At 34.7% G+C, this 19,261-nt stretch overlaps 1 protein-coding gene across 6 annotated transcripts in view; it reads right to left on the bottom strand.

Moving 5' to 3' along the window:
* The window catches only part of dnmt3ab (DNA (cytosine-5-)-methyltransferase 3 alpha b), a 601,530-nt gene that overhangs the window by 488,563 nt on the left and 93,706 nt on the right, over positions 1 to 19,261 (bottom strand). For 5 of the 6 annotated variants that reach the window (XM_051924572.1, XM_051924574.1, XM_051924573.1 and 2 more), the window contains exon 2: positions 8,461 to 8,646. The exons of the other annotated variant lie outside the window; for it this stretch is intronic. In XM_051924572.1, the coding sequence (XP_051780532.1) occupies positions 8,461 to 8,574 (114 nt within the window). In that variant the 5' untranslated portion in view covers positions 8,575 to 8,646. The remainder of the gene's footprint in view (positions 1 to 8,460; positions 8,647 to 19,261) is intronic. 6 annotated transcript variants of the gene reach the window in all.

The raw sequence follows: 19,261 nt of genomic DNA, 5'->3' as shown, positions 1-19,261 counted from the left end.
TTTTGATGAGTGTCTGGATTCTGGATGGAGGTATTTTTGACCATTCTTCCATACAGAATCTCTCCAGTTCAGTTAAATTTGATGGCTGCTGAGCATGGACAGCCTGCTTCAAATCATCCCATAGATTTTCGATGATATTCAAGTCAGGGGACTGTGACGGCCATTCTAGAACATTGTACTTCTCCCTCTGCATGAATGCCTTTGTAGATTTCAAACTGTGTTTTGGGTCATTGTCTGCATAACTTCAACTTTGTGACTGATGCTTGAAAATTATCCTGAAGAATTTGTTGATACTGGGTTGAATTCATCTGACCCTTGACTTTAACAAGGGTACCAGTCCCTGAACTACCCACACAGCCCCACAGCATGATGGAACCTCCACTAAATTTGACAGTAGGTAGCAGGTGTTTTTCTTGCAATGCAGTGTTCTTCTTCCGCAATGCAAAGTGCTTTTTGTTATGACCAAATAACTCAATTTTTGTCTCATCAGTCCAAAGCACTTTGTTCCAAAATGAATCTGGCTGGTCTAAATGAGCATTTGCATACAACAAGTGACTCTGTTTGTGGCGTGAGTGCAGAAAGGGCTTCTTTCTCATCACCCTGCCATACAGATGTTCTTTGTGCAAATTGCGCTGAATTGTAGAACGATATACACATACACCATCTGCAGCAAGATGTTCTTGAACTTCTTTGGAGGTGATTTGTGGGTTGTCTATAACCATTCTCACAATCCTGTGCATATGCCGCTCCTGTATTTTTCTTGGCCTGCCAGACCTGGGTTTAACAGCAACTGTGCCTGTGGCCTTCCATTTCCTAATTACATTCCTTACAGTTGAAACTGACAGTTTAAACTTCTGAGATAGCTTTTTGTAGCCTTCCCCTAAACCATGACACTGAACAATCTTTGTTTTCAGATATTTTGAGAGTTGCTTTGAGGATCCCATGCTGTCTCCCATGAGAAGAGTCAAAGGGAAGCACAACTTGCAATTGACCACCTTAAATACCTTTTCTCATGATTGGACACACCTGTCTATGACGTTCAAGGCTTAATGAGCTAATCCAACCAATTTGGTGTTGCAGTAATCAGTATTGAGCAGTTACATGCATTCAAATCAGCAAAATTACAAGGGTACCCAAATTTTTGCACAGCCAGTGTTTCACATTTGATTTAATTTCATACAACTAAATACTGCTTCACTAAAAATCTTTGTTCAGAAAACACCCTAGTACTCAGATGTTCCTAGGAAATGAAAGATATATCACTGTTATCTTTTTTGTTGAAAGTAGAGTAAATTATTATGCAGGCTGAGAGGGGTTCCCAAACTTTTTCATGACTGCATATATATATATATATATATATATATATATATATATATATATATATATATATATATATATATATATATATATATATTTTAGTAGATACTGTAACTTAAAAAGTCAGTAACTAATATATGCTTTTTACACAAGTATACAGACTCCACATCTCTAGTATCTCTTACTTTTCATATGTAAAATAAATTATTCTAACAAAGATATACATACCTTATTCTGCCTGTATAACTCAAAGTTGTCATCGTTTTTTATATAAAAATTCTAGTCTAGCTGTGAATAATTAGTCTCATTGAGAATATGACAGAGAGGAATAAAAATGAGCACTAAAGTTAAACATTTTAAGTAAATCTGAGATGAAGTGCTAAAATATATAAATTAGGAAAATAATAAAAACTAAAGTGTTTGTAACTCTCTCTTTTCCTCAGTGCTTACACTGTTTACCTAAATAATCAATGAAGAAGCTGCATCACACTGCTCACACATTACATAGAAAAGGATGTCCATGAAAACTCAGCATTCAAACAATACAAACACTTGCATTGTTATCTGGTGAGAGATCAACAATAGCCTTGAATGACCTGCTGAGTTCAGTGGCTACAAGTTAAACAGAGGTACATCAGGCAACTATAACACTAGCTACATGCAATGCTGATTTAATAAGAAAGTTTCAAGAAAGAAATTGGTGCACAGAAAGACATTAAAACTTCAGAGTGAACCGTAACGTTTTTTGAAAATGTTTTTTAAAGTCAACTTCTCTATTAATTATATATCTGTCTTATGTAAGTATGCATTACTTTTTGTATACTGTTTGTTCATTATTATTCTTATCTAATTTTAATTCGTTTTTTCTTTGCTTCTAACTATTTCTATGACATCTTGCAAAGCACTTTGAGCTATATCCTTTCTATAAAAATGTGCTATAGAAATAAATGTAAAAAACTACTATACCCCCACTTGAAATGACATGGCAATGTTGTTCACACACCATGGGATACGAAGTATACAGCTAGCATGAATTTCACAAGGTGGAGGGTGAACATGTGAAGTGGCACATAGTGGACTGAGCGATTGAGCTGCAAGTGAAATGCATATCGATGGACAGCATTTCACTTGCAGCTTTCATCGACATGACAGACCTAACAATGTATGCAAATGTGAGAATAAATGGTGGGCTTTTTTTGTGAAAATGGAGAGAGAGATGCAAAGTGGTACTTCACTGTAAATGTGATGCCTTTTAAAAGAAAAAAAATATGATTTCAGTACAACTGTACTGAAATGCTGGCTTATGTACTCAATTATATGCACACACAATCACACATACCAAATCACATACATGGTTAGATAGCAGATGCTTGCACACGCAGAGAAAACCTACTGTTAATGTTTGCATTTGTAGACATTGCCAAGTCTGCAGTGTCTGTGAAAACAAGAGAGCTGCATTCACTCACAGATCATTCTATCCACAATGTGCCATCTTGCACGTTCCCCACCATGTAAAACTGATGGTTGCTGTACACATTGTATACTGACAGCTTTACTGCTATCAGACAATTGAGATAACTTGTGCAGAACTGCATCATTCATTATAAGTAAGGGCAGTGAACGTCAAACAAACCCCACAAGTTTGGAATAAAATTTTGAATACCTGCCAATGCAAGTGACAAATATGTATAGTACATACTTCTCCTTGTTTGGAAAGAGATCACAATCAAAACAGTGAGACTGATAAGCCTATCAAAGGCAATATGAAAATACTGACAGTATTTTCACATCAGTTTGCATGACAAATAAGCTACTTGCCCAAAAGAAAGGCTTGGTGCTCTAATTCTGCCACAGCAACACATTTCTAAAACTGTTGATTTTCTTTTGCTTTGAATAGCATTAAAATGTTTTGCAGACATGAGCAGATCAACATTACTTAGACCTTCACCTTTCTTTATTTTCAAATACTGTATGATGGACACAGTTTAGCTGGTCATATGTTGGCTCATTACTGTTTTGCTGGTAAATAAAGGAAACAGTTGAGGGGTCTGAGGTACAAATAGCAAGTCAATTATAATTAAGACAAAAGTTTTTTAACAGCAAAAAACTTGTCACTAATTTAGAAAATGATTAGTATAAAAACCTGCAACTACGGCAGTTCTCCTGGACTGGAGTTGGATACCCTTGCAGTATACTGTACTCATGTATACATGGAGAAAGTCAGATAGTGGACACATCAGCGCTGCTCACATACACTTAGTGAAGAGCACTATTCAAGAAATAAGTTGTATTGTGTTGTAGAAGATTTGTTTTGTTTTGTTTTGTTTTACTGGGCACTGGATCTTCCTGTCAGGTCATGCGGGGATGAACTATAACTCATCAAACAAAGCTTCTTGTGAAGTGTTTTCAGATAAAGTTTATTGTTTTTCTACTTTCTCTTCAATTACATTATTTTCTGAATTTTAGATTCAATATAATTGTGTTTTCAAGCTTACAGTACATAGTTTTAATATGACAATGCTTACAATTTTTTTTTATATTAAGCTCTTTCTTCACTGTAACATTGCTGAAATAAATATGCACTTAACACCCCACGTAAACTTGGAGAGTGCAATTGGTATAGAAACTTCCACAGTAGTACTAATACTTACATTACAGCAATTATTAGACACATGCATGTACTAACAAAATGCATTTTCTATTTTAAAAGCTAGTGCGTTGCAAATGTTAGCAATTTTACATAGATTTCCATACCTATATGTAATGCAAAAATAAAGAATTTCAATGTTTGTCCTTGTTGATATTGATACAGAAATATTACAATATTCAACAGTACCAATCCAGTCCCCCCATCACCTCCCCACTATAGTGTATTTAAGCTGCTTTGTGGCTAATCATAAATGTTTATGTTGTATGTCAGTGAAAAACAGAAATCATTCCTTCCAAATATCCTTACAACACACTCATAACAAGCTGCAGTGTTAGGAGGAGGATGTTGGGAGCATTCGCTGATAGCACGTTGCCACACCCATCACACAACAAACCACCTAGTTTTGGGCTCAAGTGCAGCGGGTGACACCTCAACACCAAACTGGAACAGTGTGAGGTTTTTTACGATGGAGGGAGTGCCAATCCTGCCACCAACCCCTATGTTTCTTCTGCAAATTGGAAGACCAGTCTGCAGTGTTACATAGTATAAAATTCTGTTGAACTATGTATCACAGAAATAACATAATAATTATAGATATTTCTATAGAAACTGTATTTTTGCCACAATTTAGAGACCACATTGTAAACAGAAAAATCCAAGGCTTTTGTCACTATTTCACTTTATGCATTTGCAAATTCAATCAAACATATACAAACCTTTAATGTCCTCAGTTGGGTTTCATGTTGAGAATTTATTGAAAGTGCCAGGTATAATCAAATGTAGAAAATTATGCCCATTTATTAAAATGCTTAAATTCATCTAAGTAATGTATTTTTCTTTTAATTTAATGCTGTGATGTTATAGGTAAGTACACTTTAAACCTCCGTGACTTTGAGTCAAATTTCATGGATGTCAGAATCTTATCCCAAACCTGTACAGGAAAAGCTGCTATTACTACATGTTACAACAGTCATTTCTTTCCTTTCTGGATGAAACATGTTGTATGTGAAGAATCTTTCAGGCCATTAATTACTCTGTCTCTCCATAACGGAAAGTCTGTAGTTTAATAGTTCCCTTATAATGATTTTACTGGTGGTTATAAACAGCCAAATCTAGTTTCAGACAAGTTCCTTTAAAATTCCAGTAGCACTGTATATTATATTATTAGTGGTGCAATTCTTGACCTGTTCCATTATAAAGCTACTATTTTTCATGCTTTGGATGTACACATAATTCACCTAAACTTCAAATCTCAACAGCTTCTTATCTGTCATAAATGTTTTTTTTTTAACTTTTTTGCTAATCCAAGAACTTTTAAGATAAAAACAAAATGAAGTGCTCCAAAAGAAGAAAGATTACACTTCCAAAAATCTGCATTTACACGTAGATATAAGTAGATTTAACCTGAAATTCCAAAAGTATAGCCATGACCCTGAAAACTCCGTGTTCATCCTAAAGAGCAAAACCAGTTAGATGAGAACTGTTATTAAAAATAATAATTAAAGAGCTGAAATCTCTTATACCATATATAGTATCAACTTATCATGATAACTAATATGTGGTGCAATTTCATCATTAGATAAAGTATCTATCTATCTATCTATCTATCTAATGATGAAATTGCACCACATATTAGCACAATGTTTGAAATTCTGTTAATATAGTAGCATTTACCAATAAAACAAACAGCAAACCTTAAAGGAACCACATTAGACCTCTACAGATGAAAAAAATGAAATATAAAATATAAGCAAGACTACTGACACAACAAACACATTTTATTTTTTTGTTAAATTTTTGAAATTAATGTTCAACAATTTTATCAGAATATGGATTGAAGCCAAGAGGTACAAGTATTTACAGTGCATAGCCCCTAATTAGTTTTGAAGGAAAATCAGCATCTGCTGTGTCACTGAACTTAAGCAGCAATTCATTATTTTAATGGAAAGTTTCAATTCATAAATTTTAAAGTTAATTAAATGCCCATGGATTTATCTTCATAGATTCATTTGTGTGCCTAGGCTTTGAAAAGCACTCCTCCATTACATAAAATGAGTATTTATGGTACTAAAAGCCCTATTCTCGTTTACTGGTATTTACTCATTATACCACTAACCTCTTGTAATTAGCCCTAAAATAAGCAAGAGAGTGCCTTACCTGGATTAGATTTTTTAATATCCCCACATCAGGGCACATTGACATAAAATAAACAAATAAACACATGAAATCATATTTAAAGATATTTGAAAATGTTGATGTTATACCAGTGATCATACATTGTTCATACTTGTAGAAACTTGAAACAATGAATGGTATTTCAATCATTACTGTTACATTTTCTAGATGTACTTTTTATTCAGTAAAATTAGAAAAAACAATATTTTTTCAAAGAATAAATAAAGAAATTTGCCAATACAATTAAAAGTGTGATTTTTGTATACTGTGTATACAGAATACTGGAGATGAACCACTGAAAAAAGCATTTATTTTAAAATAAGTATTTAATAAAACTTGTTTTTTTAAGTCTCTACTTTTACAATATTTGTACCATTATATTGGCAATAAAAACAGTTTGTGTTTACTTAAGCCACATGTGTAACTGCACTATTACCAATTCTAAGGAATATTAAGTTATATAATAAACTAAATAGAAGAATGTGTCAGAATTGGGAATTTTACTTAGTTGCAGGGGGAACAGGAGACATCCCCAACATTCCAACATTAATTCAGGTGTAACCATGATGAATGTTTGCAGTTATCTTTGCATCTTTGATTCACATTCAGTGTTATAAAACTCAGTAGGGCAGAATAATATTGACAATCATCAATGGTTTACAACATCAGAATTCACTCTGAATTCACTTTATTGGCCAAGTATACTAATATGTACTAGGAATTTTTCTTGATAGTATTGGTGCAACATGCTGTACAAGGACAACACAGAATACAAAAGATAAATATAAGGAGATAAAATATAAAATGACAAAATATGATGCAGCATATAAGGGCAATACAAAAAATAAAGAGATAGTAGGATTAAAATGCCCAAGCTGTCTAGTTTGCAGGTATACATGGATACTGAGCTCAGATCTGGTTAGTAAGAATGGTGCTACTACTTCACAAAGATCATTTGTAAAAAATAGATGGGATCTTTTTTGCACTTCTTAAAGTGAATAAATACAACAGTTCTTATTGCCTACCGACTTCAGATCCACTTTCATCTAGAGCTATATTTTATACTGTGAAAAGACTGGACAAAATATGGCACACCTATTTCTCCTCAGCAAAAAAGTCAAGAAAGCACGCAAGCTACATAAACTTGTAACAGCCATTGCATTATACAGTGGAACCTCGGTTCACGACCATAATTCGTTCCAAAACTCTGGTCGTAACCCGATTTGGTCGTGAACCGAAGTAATTTCCCCCATAGGATTGTATGTAAATACAATTAATCCGTTCCAGACCGTACGAACTGTATGTAAATATATTTTTTAAAGATTAAGCACAAATATAGTTAATCATACCATAGAATATACAGCGTAATAGTAAACTAAATGTAAAAACATTGAATAACACTGAGAAAACCTTGAACAACGGAGAAAACTAACACTGCAAGAGTTTGCGCTATAGCACTACGAACCCCTCACTAAAAACACTTTTTTTTAATGAGTTTTAAACACAGGGAAAAAAATGAACATTTGAAAAATCCGTAATTTAATAAACCACCAAGAAAAGTAACATTGCAACAATGCACGCTACGAACTGATCGCTGTAAACAGAAGTGAAGTGGAGGTTAAAATCCAGTAGAAAAAAGTCTTCATTAAATACAACGAGGTTAAAACAATGCTGGAATCTGTCTCTTTAAAAACAAGCCCTTATGCGGCCAGCCCACTCTCTCTCGCTCTCTCTCTTTCTTGCGCGTGCGTGTGTGTCTCTCTCTCATGCGCGCGTGTGTGTGCGTGTGTCTCTCTCTCTCTCTCTTTCACTCGCATGTCTCTCTCTCTCTCTCATGCGCGCGTGTGTGTGTGTCTCTCTTGCACATGTGTGTGTCTCTCTCTCGTGCATGTGTCTCTCTCTTGCTCCCTGCACAGGGAATGCACAGGGAGAGACTGAACACGTGCGGAAATCATCGGTGCACACAAACCAAAAGGGAAACTGGCTTGTTTGTATACTGAGTGTGTGGTCGTGAACAGATGCAAAAGTTTGCCAAACTTATTGGTCGTAAACCGATTTGTACGTGTTCCGGGACGTTCGTGAACCGAGGTTCCACTGTATATGTTTTCTTCTTCTTTTTGTATTAAGACAAAAAAAACAGTGATCTTTAAGAAATAGCCTATAGCTTATTAGGATTCAGCACATAAAAAGTGTACAAAACATGAATCTGAAAACCACTGACAAATGTCTTTACAGAATCATCTGTTTCAGAATTCAAAACTAATAGCAATAACCAAATGATGCATATGAAATAGCATAACAATATAATATTCTCAAACCTGCTTAATCCAGTTCAGAATCACAGAGCCTATCCCAACAGTATTAGGCACAAGACAGGATCCAACACTGGAAGGGGTTGCAGTCCACTGCAGGGCCCACTCACACATACCCATACATGACCAATTTAGAATTGCCAATAAACCTTACACTCACATCATTAGGATGTGGGAGGAAAACCAGAGCACCTAGGAAAAAAAACAAACATACAGACTAGGGCTGTCAGATTGAATTTCACTATTCAAATATAATTGAAGCAAAAACTGACATTCAAATTTAAAAGAAGAGTTTATTTTACTACCAATTGTGTCATCATGCTACTCCATACTCTCTGTTTAGCACTGATTTTTACACAACACTTCTAGGACCTATTCTATTGAAGTCTATGTATATGTTTAAGGGTTAGCTTGTATTATCATTAGTAAAACAGAGAAGCTTTTGTTTATTAAACATAACCCTTCACAATGCATTTTGAAACAAATATTTCTATTGCCCTCTGATATTATAGCAAAAGTTGTGATAAGGATAGATTTTTAAATACTTCTCTGGCACCCAAAATATACCATTCTGTTTCTGATCCCTTTAATGTTCTCTCTTAAACCTGAGAACTCTAAATTTTCATTGCTTTATGCTTGAACTTTTAAAACATCTATTATAGCAAGCACAAGCTGGATTCTTCTTACTATTGACAACAGAAAGTTACTGTCACATATCTGATTTTGCTTTTATCATTATAACAGCTTTAAAAATCACAATTTTAAACAGCTGTTCCAATGCCAAGAATACTAATTATAGCTACCTCAGCCAACACATGCTGCAGCTTTGCATGTTGTCTATAACTTAGGTAGCTACTGGTCTAACAGACAATGCCTAAAACAGTAAACTATAATGAAAAAGAAATACTATGGCCCAATTGTATTACATTTTCATGTTATTATAATTCAAAAAAAGGAAAAATGAATTTAGTTTATCTGTATGCCATTCCTTCAATGCCTACTCCTGCCTGCAGCATTCCACTGGCATCCAGCACGGCGAAGTATCAAGCAGGCTGTGTGACAGCAAGATTTTTTTTCTTTAAGACTTTTAAAAAGAAAAGAAGCTTTATTAATGACTGCAATTATACATGTTTCAGCGTCATAAGTAATTTTCTCTGTATTTAATGTGCATTACAGTGTGAACTGTACTCCATTTTGCTTTCACTTCGATTACTCCATTTTGTCCATGCAGAGAAACCCATTTTTGTGATACAGCTGTGTCTTTCAACTGCTTTTTAAAACCAGTGTCATAAGCAGATGCACCTCAACAAATTATGTCAGATAAATTGTGCAAGGCAATCACAAATCCAAATCACAAACATCGTATCTTACATGTTCTGGTTGCCTTATATTCGCTATCACTTAAAGGTCTAAATACAATGGCACACCAAGTATGCTAGAGTGAAATGTTTCATTTCATTTCTTCAAAGAATTATAGCTGATGCACAACTGATGCCAAATCTTGAATGAAATAACAAAATAAATATACATTTTTTTGGCAAATTATAATAATTCATACATTATGGTACAGTAGCAATCAAGTCACATGAGAATTCAATCACTGTGGATTTTTTTACTTTTTCTGTATCCATGTTTTTTTAAATAAGTGTTTCTGCTTCCTTAAACATTGTAAATATGTACACATTAGATTAATTACTGAAACTAATCTAGCTCAACCTGGATTGGATCATGCTTTACATTAACTGCCACCGGAACAATCTCTAACCCCTTGTGACCCTGGCTTGGAATAAGGAGATACAGAAAATGAAAAGATCAATGTATAAAAGCATGAGCCGTGTATGCATGATGTTTCATTTGGAGTGGTGATTACTGCCTTGTGTTCAAAGTTGCCAGGATGAGTTTAGGTTAAATAAGGTAGGCTATTATTCTAGAGGGTTTGCAACCGGAAAGTACAAAAATATATGGCATTTTTGCACAAATCCAATAAAATGAAGATTCAACAACTGACATCCAATGTTATCCTATATACACACACTCAAAATCAATGAAGAATAATTACTTTTAACAGTAAACAAAGTAATAATTTTAAATTTAGCATTTAGTAGCATCTCTACAACTAACAGAATCTAAACTGCTTATACCATTGCTCTAGAGATAATAGTTCTTAAAATCTGTTGCACTTTACCTTCAGAAACCTAAACCTTCAGTCAGATGGCAATAACTGAAATTTTGTGAAAAAGAGGAAGGTTACTCCCTGACAGAACTGAGTTAAACTTCTTTCTAACCAGTTTGTGGTACAGTTCAGTAAGAGAGGTCTGCTGCAAACCAATAATTTTACAGTTAACAATGTTGTTAAGATGGTTTATATTCTTAATGCTGTGGTTGCCAAACCAGCATATTGAAGCAAAAAACAAAAAATTCAATAAAGAACTAATAAAACAGTGTCATTATGGTTTTGTCCACATCAAAACAGTTGAGTTTCGTAAGAAAGAAAAGCTATGTCTTCCACTTCCTACAAATTTGTTCTATGTTATGATCAAATTTAGTCTGTTATCAATGATGAATTGAAGTTTGATTCCCAAAGACATTTTTATTGAAAATCAGAATATAGATAGACGGATGTACTGTATCTGTAAAACACTAAGCACACAAAGTTAAAATGAAATGTGATAATCTCAAATACATGCCGTAACATTTGGATTAGACTACCTGCATTGACTGATCTATCCTGCATTGTATTACAGAAAAGTGTATTTTGCATTATATGCTGTTCAGTATACAGTAATCTGCTTCTTTGATTTATTTAGTTTAGAATTGTACTGCATATACTCTGTGTCAATAGTACACTGCAAATACAACAGTGATTCTTGCTATGATGTTTTGTAACTTTGTACTTACAAAACCTGCACTACACAATGATTAATAGCATCAAGAATATAAAAATCTATGTCTTCTATATCCGGCTCAAATATGGAAAAGCAAATCCCAGACGTCTAAAATCACTTTATGCAATTATAAACAATATGGCTACATTTACTGAAAATCAACATTACACATGACATAGACATGTGCAGTAAATAACCTAATATTATCTTTAAAACAATACTATATAGATAATTAATAAGAAAATAAAATGATTACTGTATATTACATTACAATCCACAAATTTTAATAAAGCAATCAGACATACAGCACTGCAAAGATAACTTTACAATATGTAAAACACAATCCAAGCTAAAAATACAATCAAAATAACATTTTCAAAAATGAAGTTAAATGCATTGGATCATAATTAACACTTAAAGCCCCACTTATATTCAAAGAACATATCAATTTCATCTAAAAGGACTATTATTAAATAGTTCTTCAAATAAACGAAAATACAATAAGTAAAATAAGAACACAGGCATAGGCAAAGCAGACTTGTTTTAAAATAACACTAACACTAATGAATGCCTGCCAAATTCTTAAAAACATTTGCACCATTCCGTTCAAAAACGTTTTGTGTAGTTTTAGATAATATATTGTTTTCTCATTGGGCTGTGAAAGATACATTACAATTCTTCCGGCTAAACAACATCAATTGATGTGCTATCAGTGTAGCACAGGAAATCACAGTGAGTTTATCACTCCAGATGCTTATCTCATCCAGTGTTACCCTTGAACAATACCACATCCAACAATGTTAGATAAGCAAATATAAATGATTTTAATTCATGACAATCCCAAAACACATGACCTTGACAGGCCAGTATTAGACAGCATCATTCACAGTTAGATTTTGTAAAATGCAAAGTTTTAAGATGAATTACAGGAAGTTTTACACAGATGGATGAACAGTGTACAAATAAATATGAATAAATATGAATGAATAAATTAAATCCATTGTATTATTGCTTTATGGTGTTAATGTTGATGGGAGATTAAGAAATTTGCATATCTTCCTCTTAACAAAGAGTCTAAATTGTAAATAAAAAATGTGTCCTCAGGGAATTCCATATTTATGATTTAGATGGTCAAAAGGTGCCAAGCACATTGTCATTATAGATATCTCTGAAGGTCCAGATACATGATAAATTCCATTAATTAAACACTATCGAAGATAAATAGGATTGAATTTTAAAACTGTCATACAGTGAAGCTCCAGGTGTGTCATTAGCACAATTGGATGTCTGGTAAACCTATGATAAGTATTGATGACTGGATAACAAAGTGAGGAACAAATAAGTGAGGAATGGAGAAAGATTTTCTTTTCATGACCAACCAAGCAGGTGTAATTATATTACTTTTAATTTCTTCCATAAAAAAGTATATTCTTGTCAAAGAAACTTTTTTTTCAAACAAGCTGGAGGCAACTTGCCAGTCCCAAATACAAAGTATTATTAATTTGGCAGCAATGAAAATACGAAGTATATTTGCTACTGTGTTTTACTGTACCAATTAGATGTCCCCTGGGGAAAATTTGGACTTTTACAGAAGATCTTTCGATAAACAAATACATAAATAGACAGATAAGTAAGTAAATAAGTAAACAAATATACACACACTCTTTGGTAAGAGTACATACCAGAATGACTATAAAGCAAGAAAATTCAAAAGAAAGGAAAGTTTTGACTTGGATGTCATAGTCACAGTGAGGCATTATGTAGACATATTGCTGTTGGTATAAAGGAGCATCAGTAGCATTCCTTGACACACTTCTGCTAAATAATTCATTGGCTGAAAGTTCGCAAAGTTAGTGTGCCAGAGAGAGGACGTGCAGCATTATTCATAATGGCACTTAGTTCTGTTTTACTTCTCTCCTTCGCTACCTCCGCCAGGGGATCCAGAGTGTGTCCTATAACTGAGCTTGCCCTTTTAATTAGTATGTTGATTTGGTGGGCCTCTCCTAAAGTGATGTTGCCAGACCAGCACAATACAGCATAGAAAGTGACACTGGTCATCACACTATTATAGAAGATGTGAAGGATGCCATTTCCCACATTAAAGAAAGGATCTCATTTCCTATGATTTTAAAATTATTGTGCCGCTGATTGGTAATTATATATTGACTTTAATTCAATCTCATTACATTAAAACTATGCAAATCATTTACAATGAAACTGTATTTAAACTCTGGATTTTACATACATTAACAAAATATACAGTTTTTAAAGATTTTAGAAAAGAACCATAAACTTAAACCAAACTGGATGACCTTCCTGTCACTCATTTAAAGACTCATTAAAATATGAAAACGTACATTGTTGCATCTATAAATAAATTACTTCATGTAGTATGCTCTAGTATGCATGTAAGTCACCCAATACAAAAAAGCCATAAGAAAACTCTGCACATGATAAAAAATATGGTCTAGACAAATAATACAAATACTATCAAGCTACAAAAACCAATTAGCTTTTTCACTTTTCTGTATTTGTCATAAAATATTAATTGTCTGTAATAAATAAATATATGTTCCTAAGATAAATTACAAATCATTAATCCATTTATTATTAAACAGATGCTATGCAGATTTACAGCAGGACAGAAATTATCCTGACAGGAAAAGCAGACACCAGCCTAGGATGAGGTGCCAGTGTATAACTGCCTACACTCAAGTACACAACCACACTAACTCACAACAGGCAAGTTTGGAGTTACCAAATAATCTAACATGTCAATTTCTGCCTTATAAAAATAATTTTGTTAAATAAGTTTGCAGTGAATTTTACACACATTATGGTGAAGAATTTTTTTTTTTCTAATATCTTCTTATATAATACGCTACTGTGGCTGTCCGTTTGTCCATCCAGGATTTTAAATCACCTGTAGCTTGCAAACCGTTTGAACTATTGACCTGAAATTTGGTACACTTATACTACGTGTCCTCTACTGTATGCTTTCGGGGTAAAAATTGACCTCCAAGGTTATTCCTCTTTTTTTTATTTTATTGTAGAATCAACTCTCTGCAGCAGCCACCAGGGCGCCATTCTCATCCCTACCACCTTCGCCATCACTTCCCCTACATCTTCATATCTTAAATCATTCTTAAGTCTTCAATCTGCCTCAAGTGCCAGCTTAAGTGAAAAATTAAGCAAAAAGTACTAAGTAATTGCAACTGACTTAATCAGTTTTAACGCAAATAGATGCCGACGAAAGAAGAGAAGAAGCGGGCCGCAAGGGTGGAGAAAAGAAGAGTTGCTCAGGAAGCAGCAAGCGCATCAACCTCTGAGCCAACAAATGCTAAATGTACAGAGAAAGAATATGAAAACTATGAATGCTCAAGTCGAATGTATTCACTGCATGTTATTGTACCGAGTATGGGTAATAAAGGATTACGTTCAAATGAGCATTCATAACCTCATAATGGATGAAGACTTTAATTGAGTAGTAAATCAAGATTTAGGTTTCTATTGTGTCATCTACAACAGTGAAAAGATTATTCCAGATGAATCTGGGATGTTGGCCTTAGAGGCAGAGTTTAAAAAACTGAATCTGCCAAATAAAAAGAAAAGATTAAAATAGGCAAAAGAATACAGACAATAGGACATGAGATAACTGGAAAAGTGTATTATTTTCAGCATAACGGAATTATCTTTTCTCTGTTGCAGATGACACTGGTATTTACCATGTATTTAATGAAGAAGCTAACTGAGAACCTGTAAGGCATTTGTTTCTCAAACAACAGACTCTGATGTCCTCTTATGCAGTTGTGCTTCTGGGTCTTCTTCCTCTTTTGCTATTTTGGCTAATCCAGTTTTCCCTCTTCTCTCACACCTTTATATGAAATCTTCAGTTTCTTAAGACATCACATGGAATAACCTTTATTATGACAAAAAACGACTGATATGTTTCTTGAGAAAGCTGTTCCGGTTATGCCATTTTTAAACCCAGAACTGAACTTTAATAATGCCAGTACCTTGCAACTCAAGGAAAGACAATTTACTTGTTTTACTGAATGGAATAACAGGTTTCAGCAGTGCTAATGGAATCACAAAAGTTTCTCTAATAACCAATTAGCATTTAAACATGACTAATTAAGGATAAGCTAAGGGACTCAACCATTACGACACTGAAGGAAAGGCTGCTGAAAATGGGGCTCTGCAGTCATAAATGAATATTAAATTAAAACTGAGTAACTTTAAGCAGTAATAGCCATTAGCAACACTAGGAATATATTGGCTGCATTTTAAATAAATGTAAAATTATCTTGATAAATATTACCAGCAAATAAAAGCAAAAAACTGGGGGACGCGCTGTGTTCAAATTGGGACATAACGTCAGAGGGCTTCATATATAAACGGTGCGTACACACAAAAATGTTTCGTACTCCCGTTTCAACTATCATATTGTGATGTATAAAAAGTAAATTTGCCATAAGCCACGCACATTCTCATGGCAGCATAAGCCATTACATACGCATGTTTTCTGCTCTGCTTTGCATACTGGTGGCACCCAGCGTCAAAGCAGTGCTACAGTTCCTGTGTGGTTTTCCTTTCTTTTTTAGATTCACATCCCTTACGTGACATTATCACATACACTGAAATTAACCACATACAGTCATAAGAAAAAGTTTGGGAACCCCTCTTAATTCTTTGGATTTTTGTTTATCATTGGCTGAGCTTTCAAAGTAGCAACTTCCCTTAATATATGACATGCCTTATGGAAACAGTAGTATTTCAGCAGTGACATTAAGTTTATTGGATAAACAGAAAATATGCAATATGCATCATAACAAAATTAGACAGGTGCATACATTTGGGCACCCCAACAGAGATATCACATCAATACTTAGTTGAGCCTCCTTTTGCAAATATAACAGCCTCTAGACGCCTCCTATAGCCTTTGATGAGTGTCTGGATTCTGGATGGTGGTATTTTTGACCATTCTTCCATACAAAATCTCTCCAGTTCAGTTAAATTTGATGGCTGCCGAGCATGGACAGCCTGCTTCAAATCATCCTATAGATTTTCGATGATATTCAAGTCAGGTTACTGTGACGGCCATTCCAGAACATTGTACTTCTCCCTCTGCATGAATGCCTTTGTAGATATCAAACTATGTTTTGGGTCATTGTCTTGTTGGAATATCAGTCCCTGAAATAGCCACACAGCCCCACAGCATGACGGAACCTCCACCAAATTTGACAGTAGGTAACAGGTGTTTTTCTTGCAATGCGGTGTTCTTCCGCCATGCAAAGCGCTTTTCGTTATGACCAAATAACTCAATTTTTGTCTCATCAGTCCAAAGCACTTTGTTCCAAAATGAATCTGGCTGGTCTAAATGAGCATTTGCATACAACAAGCGACTCTGTTTGTTTGTGGCGTGAGTGCAGAAAGGGCTTCTTTCTCATCACCCTGCCATACAGATGTTCTTTGTGCAAACTGTACTGAATTGTAGAACGATGTACAGATACACCATCTGCAGCAAGATGTTCTTGCAGGTCTTTGGAGGTGATCTCTGGGTTGTTTGTAACCATTCTCACAATCCTGCGCATATGCCAGGATTTAAATATATATTAAATATATATCGCGGATTTTTTGCTGGTTCGCGGATTTCTGCGGACAATGGGTCTTTTAATTTCTGGTACATGCTTCCTCAGTTGGTTTGCCCAGTTGATTTCATACAAGGGACGCTATTGGCAGATGGCTGAGAAGCTACCCAACTTACTTTTCTCTCTCTTGCGCTGACTTTCTCTGATCCTGACGTAGGGGGTGTGAGCAGGGGGGCTGTTCGCACACCTAGACGATACGGACGCTCGTCTAAAAATGCTGAAAGATTATCTTCACGTTGCTACCTTCTGTACAGCTGCTTCCTGAAGCGACATACTGCACGGTGCTTCGCATACTTAAAAGCTCGAAGGGCACGTATTGATTTTTGATTGAAAAACAAACTCTGTCTCTCTCTCTCTTTGTCTGCTCCTGACGGAGGGGGTGTGAGCTGCCGCCTTCAACAGCTTTGTGCCACGGTGCTTCGCATACTTAAAAGCCAAACAGCCCTATTGATTTGTTTGCTTTATTCTGTCTATCTCTCTGACATGCTCTGCTCCTGAGGCGCACTCCTTTGAAGAGGAAGATATGTTTGCATTCTTTTAATTGTGAGACGGAACTTTCATCTCTGTCTTGTCATGGAGCACAGTTTAAACTTTTTAAAAAGAGACAAATGTTTGTTTGCAGTGTTTGAATAACGTTCCTGTCTCTCTACAACCTCCTGTGTTTCTGCGCAAATCTGTGACTCAAGCATGACAATATAAAAATAACCATATAAACATATGGTTTCTACTTCGCGAATTTTATTTCGCGGGTGGCTCTGGAACGCAACCCCCGCGATGGAGGAGGGATTACTGTATTACTAAATTCTTCTTTAAGAAGTTAGACATAATGTTAACATAACTTGTATGTAATTCAAAACAGCCATGCATTAAAAAAGCTGATTCTACAGACATCTGAACCTGAAGGAAGTATGGCACTACTTATCTTTCAGGTCTATTACTGAGCTGCAAATATTTTATACCACCACACTGGAAAGAGGCAGAAGTTCACAATACCACACGTGACTGGTTAGCCGGGAAAGGAAATCTTGGTCAAAATCATCTCTGCATGCTTTGTTCTGTACTCTAGTCAACACTAACTATTGTCAATTCTTTAAAGATATAGAACACATTTTAACACAGAAAAACTCTTATTTGCCACACCTATAGATGATGACCACTGATTTTGGCCTACTTTAGCCTACACGGTATTCAATAAATGAAAGTCAGTAGGCATTATGACATTTAGAGCTATGTATATTGATAATACAATTGTGTTTGAACTGTTATACTTCAAATTGAACCATATAGACTACTTCTTCTACATAAAAATAGAAACTTCATCAAAAGCAACACATCCAAAATCCCTCCAAACTATTACCTGTATTGATTCCAGAGGTGTCACAGGATATATGAGTCTTCAATGGAAAAACACACTTTAGTATCCCTAGAACATTCTCTGAGCGTTTTTTGAAAGAAGTCTGTCCGTGTGTCTGTGTGCCTCTGGTACAAATATGAAATTTGTAATCTGATAATGAATTAACTGAATCAAAAGAAATTTTGTGGACAACTTGCATCCATTAGTTTGGAGAGATGCTTACATTTTTAGAGAATTCCAACAATTCATCTCCAAGCTTTTAAAGTTCAAAATGTTTTTAAAGCCAGGTAAAAGCAGCCAAGCCAATGCTTAGAACTTCACAAAATTTGGCATCCACATTTGAGACATTTTAAAAAAGAGACTTTTGTGAATTTTGAGTTTAATCCAAAGCACACATTTTGAGCTTTTAAAGTTCAAAATTTTCAAACATAATAGTAACAGAAGCTAAACTCTTATTGCAAATGAACACTGATTACATTGTGTGCTTTTGGTAAATAATCTTGACATTTTTGCCTTTAAGGCAGACTTAAAAAAATTCAGTGGTATTGCATCTTGCACATATTTTGGTAAATCTACACCATATACTGTATCATGTACATATGGAGAAAGTCATGTGCTGGCTACATCAGATTTTTTAGCTTTACAGTAATAACAAGTAACACATTGTTTTTGGCTGCTTATTAGGAACAGGCACAGACTGGAATAAAAGAAAGACTTAAACAGAACATTAAACAGAACTTTGACATACTGAATATTTTGCTATGTAATATGTTCTAAAACATTTATGAGACATTGAAAGTTAAGACAATATAGTGTATAAGGGAGAACATGGAATAGAATTTTGACAATGAAATATAATGGCACAGGTTAAAGTATTTACATCCATCCACCTATCCATTATCCAACTCCTTCAGGCC

This window comes from Erpetoichthys calabaricus, chromosome 3 (genome assembly GCF_900747795.2).
Source record: "Erpetoichthys calabaricus chromosome 3, fErpCal1.3, whole genome shotgun sequence".
Taxonomy (NCBI): domain Eukaryota; kingdom Metazoa; phylum Chordata; class Cladistia; order Polypteriformes; family Polypteridae; genus Erpetoichthys; species Erpetoichthys calabaricus.
Note: the sequence above shows the minus strand (reverse complement) of the source record. Positions and strands in the feature narration are given on the sequence as shown.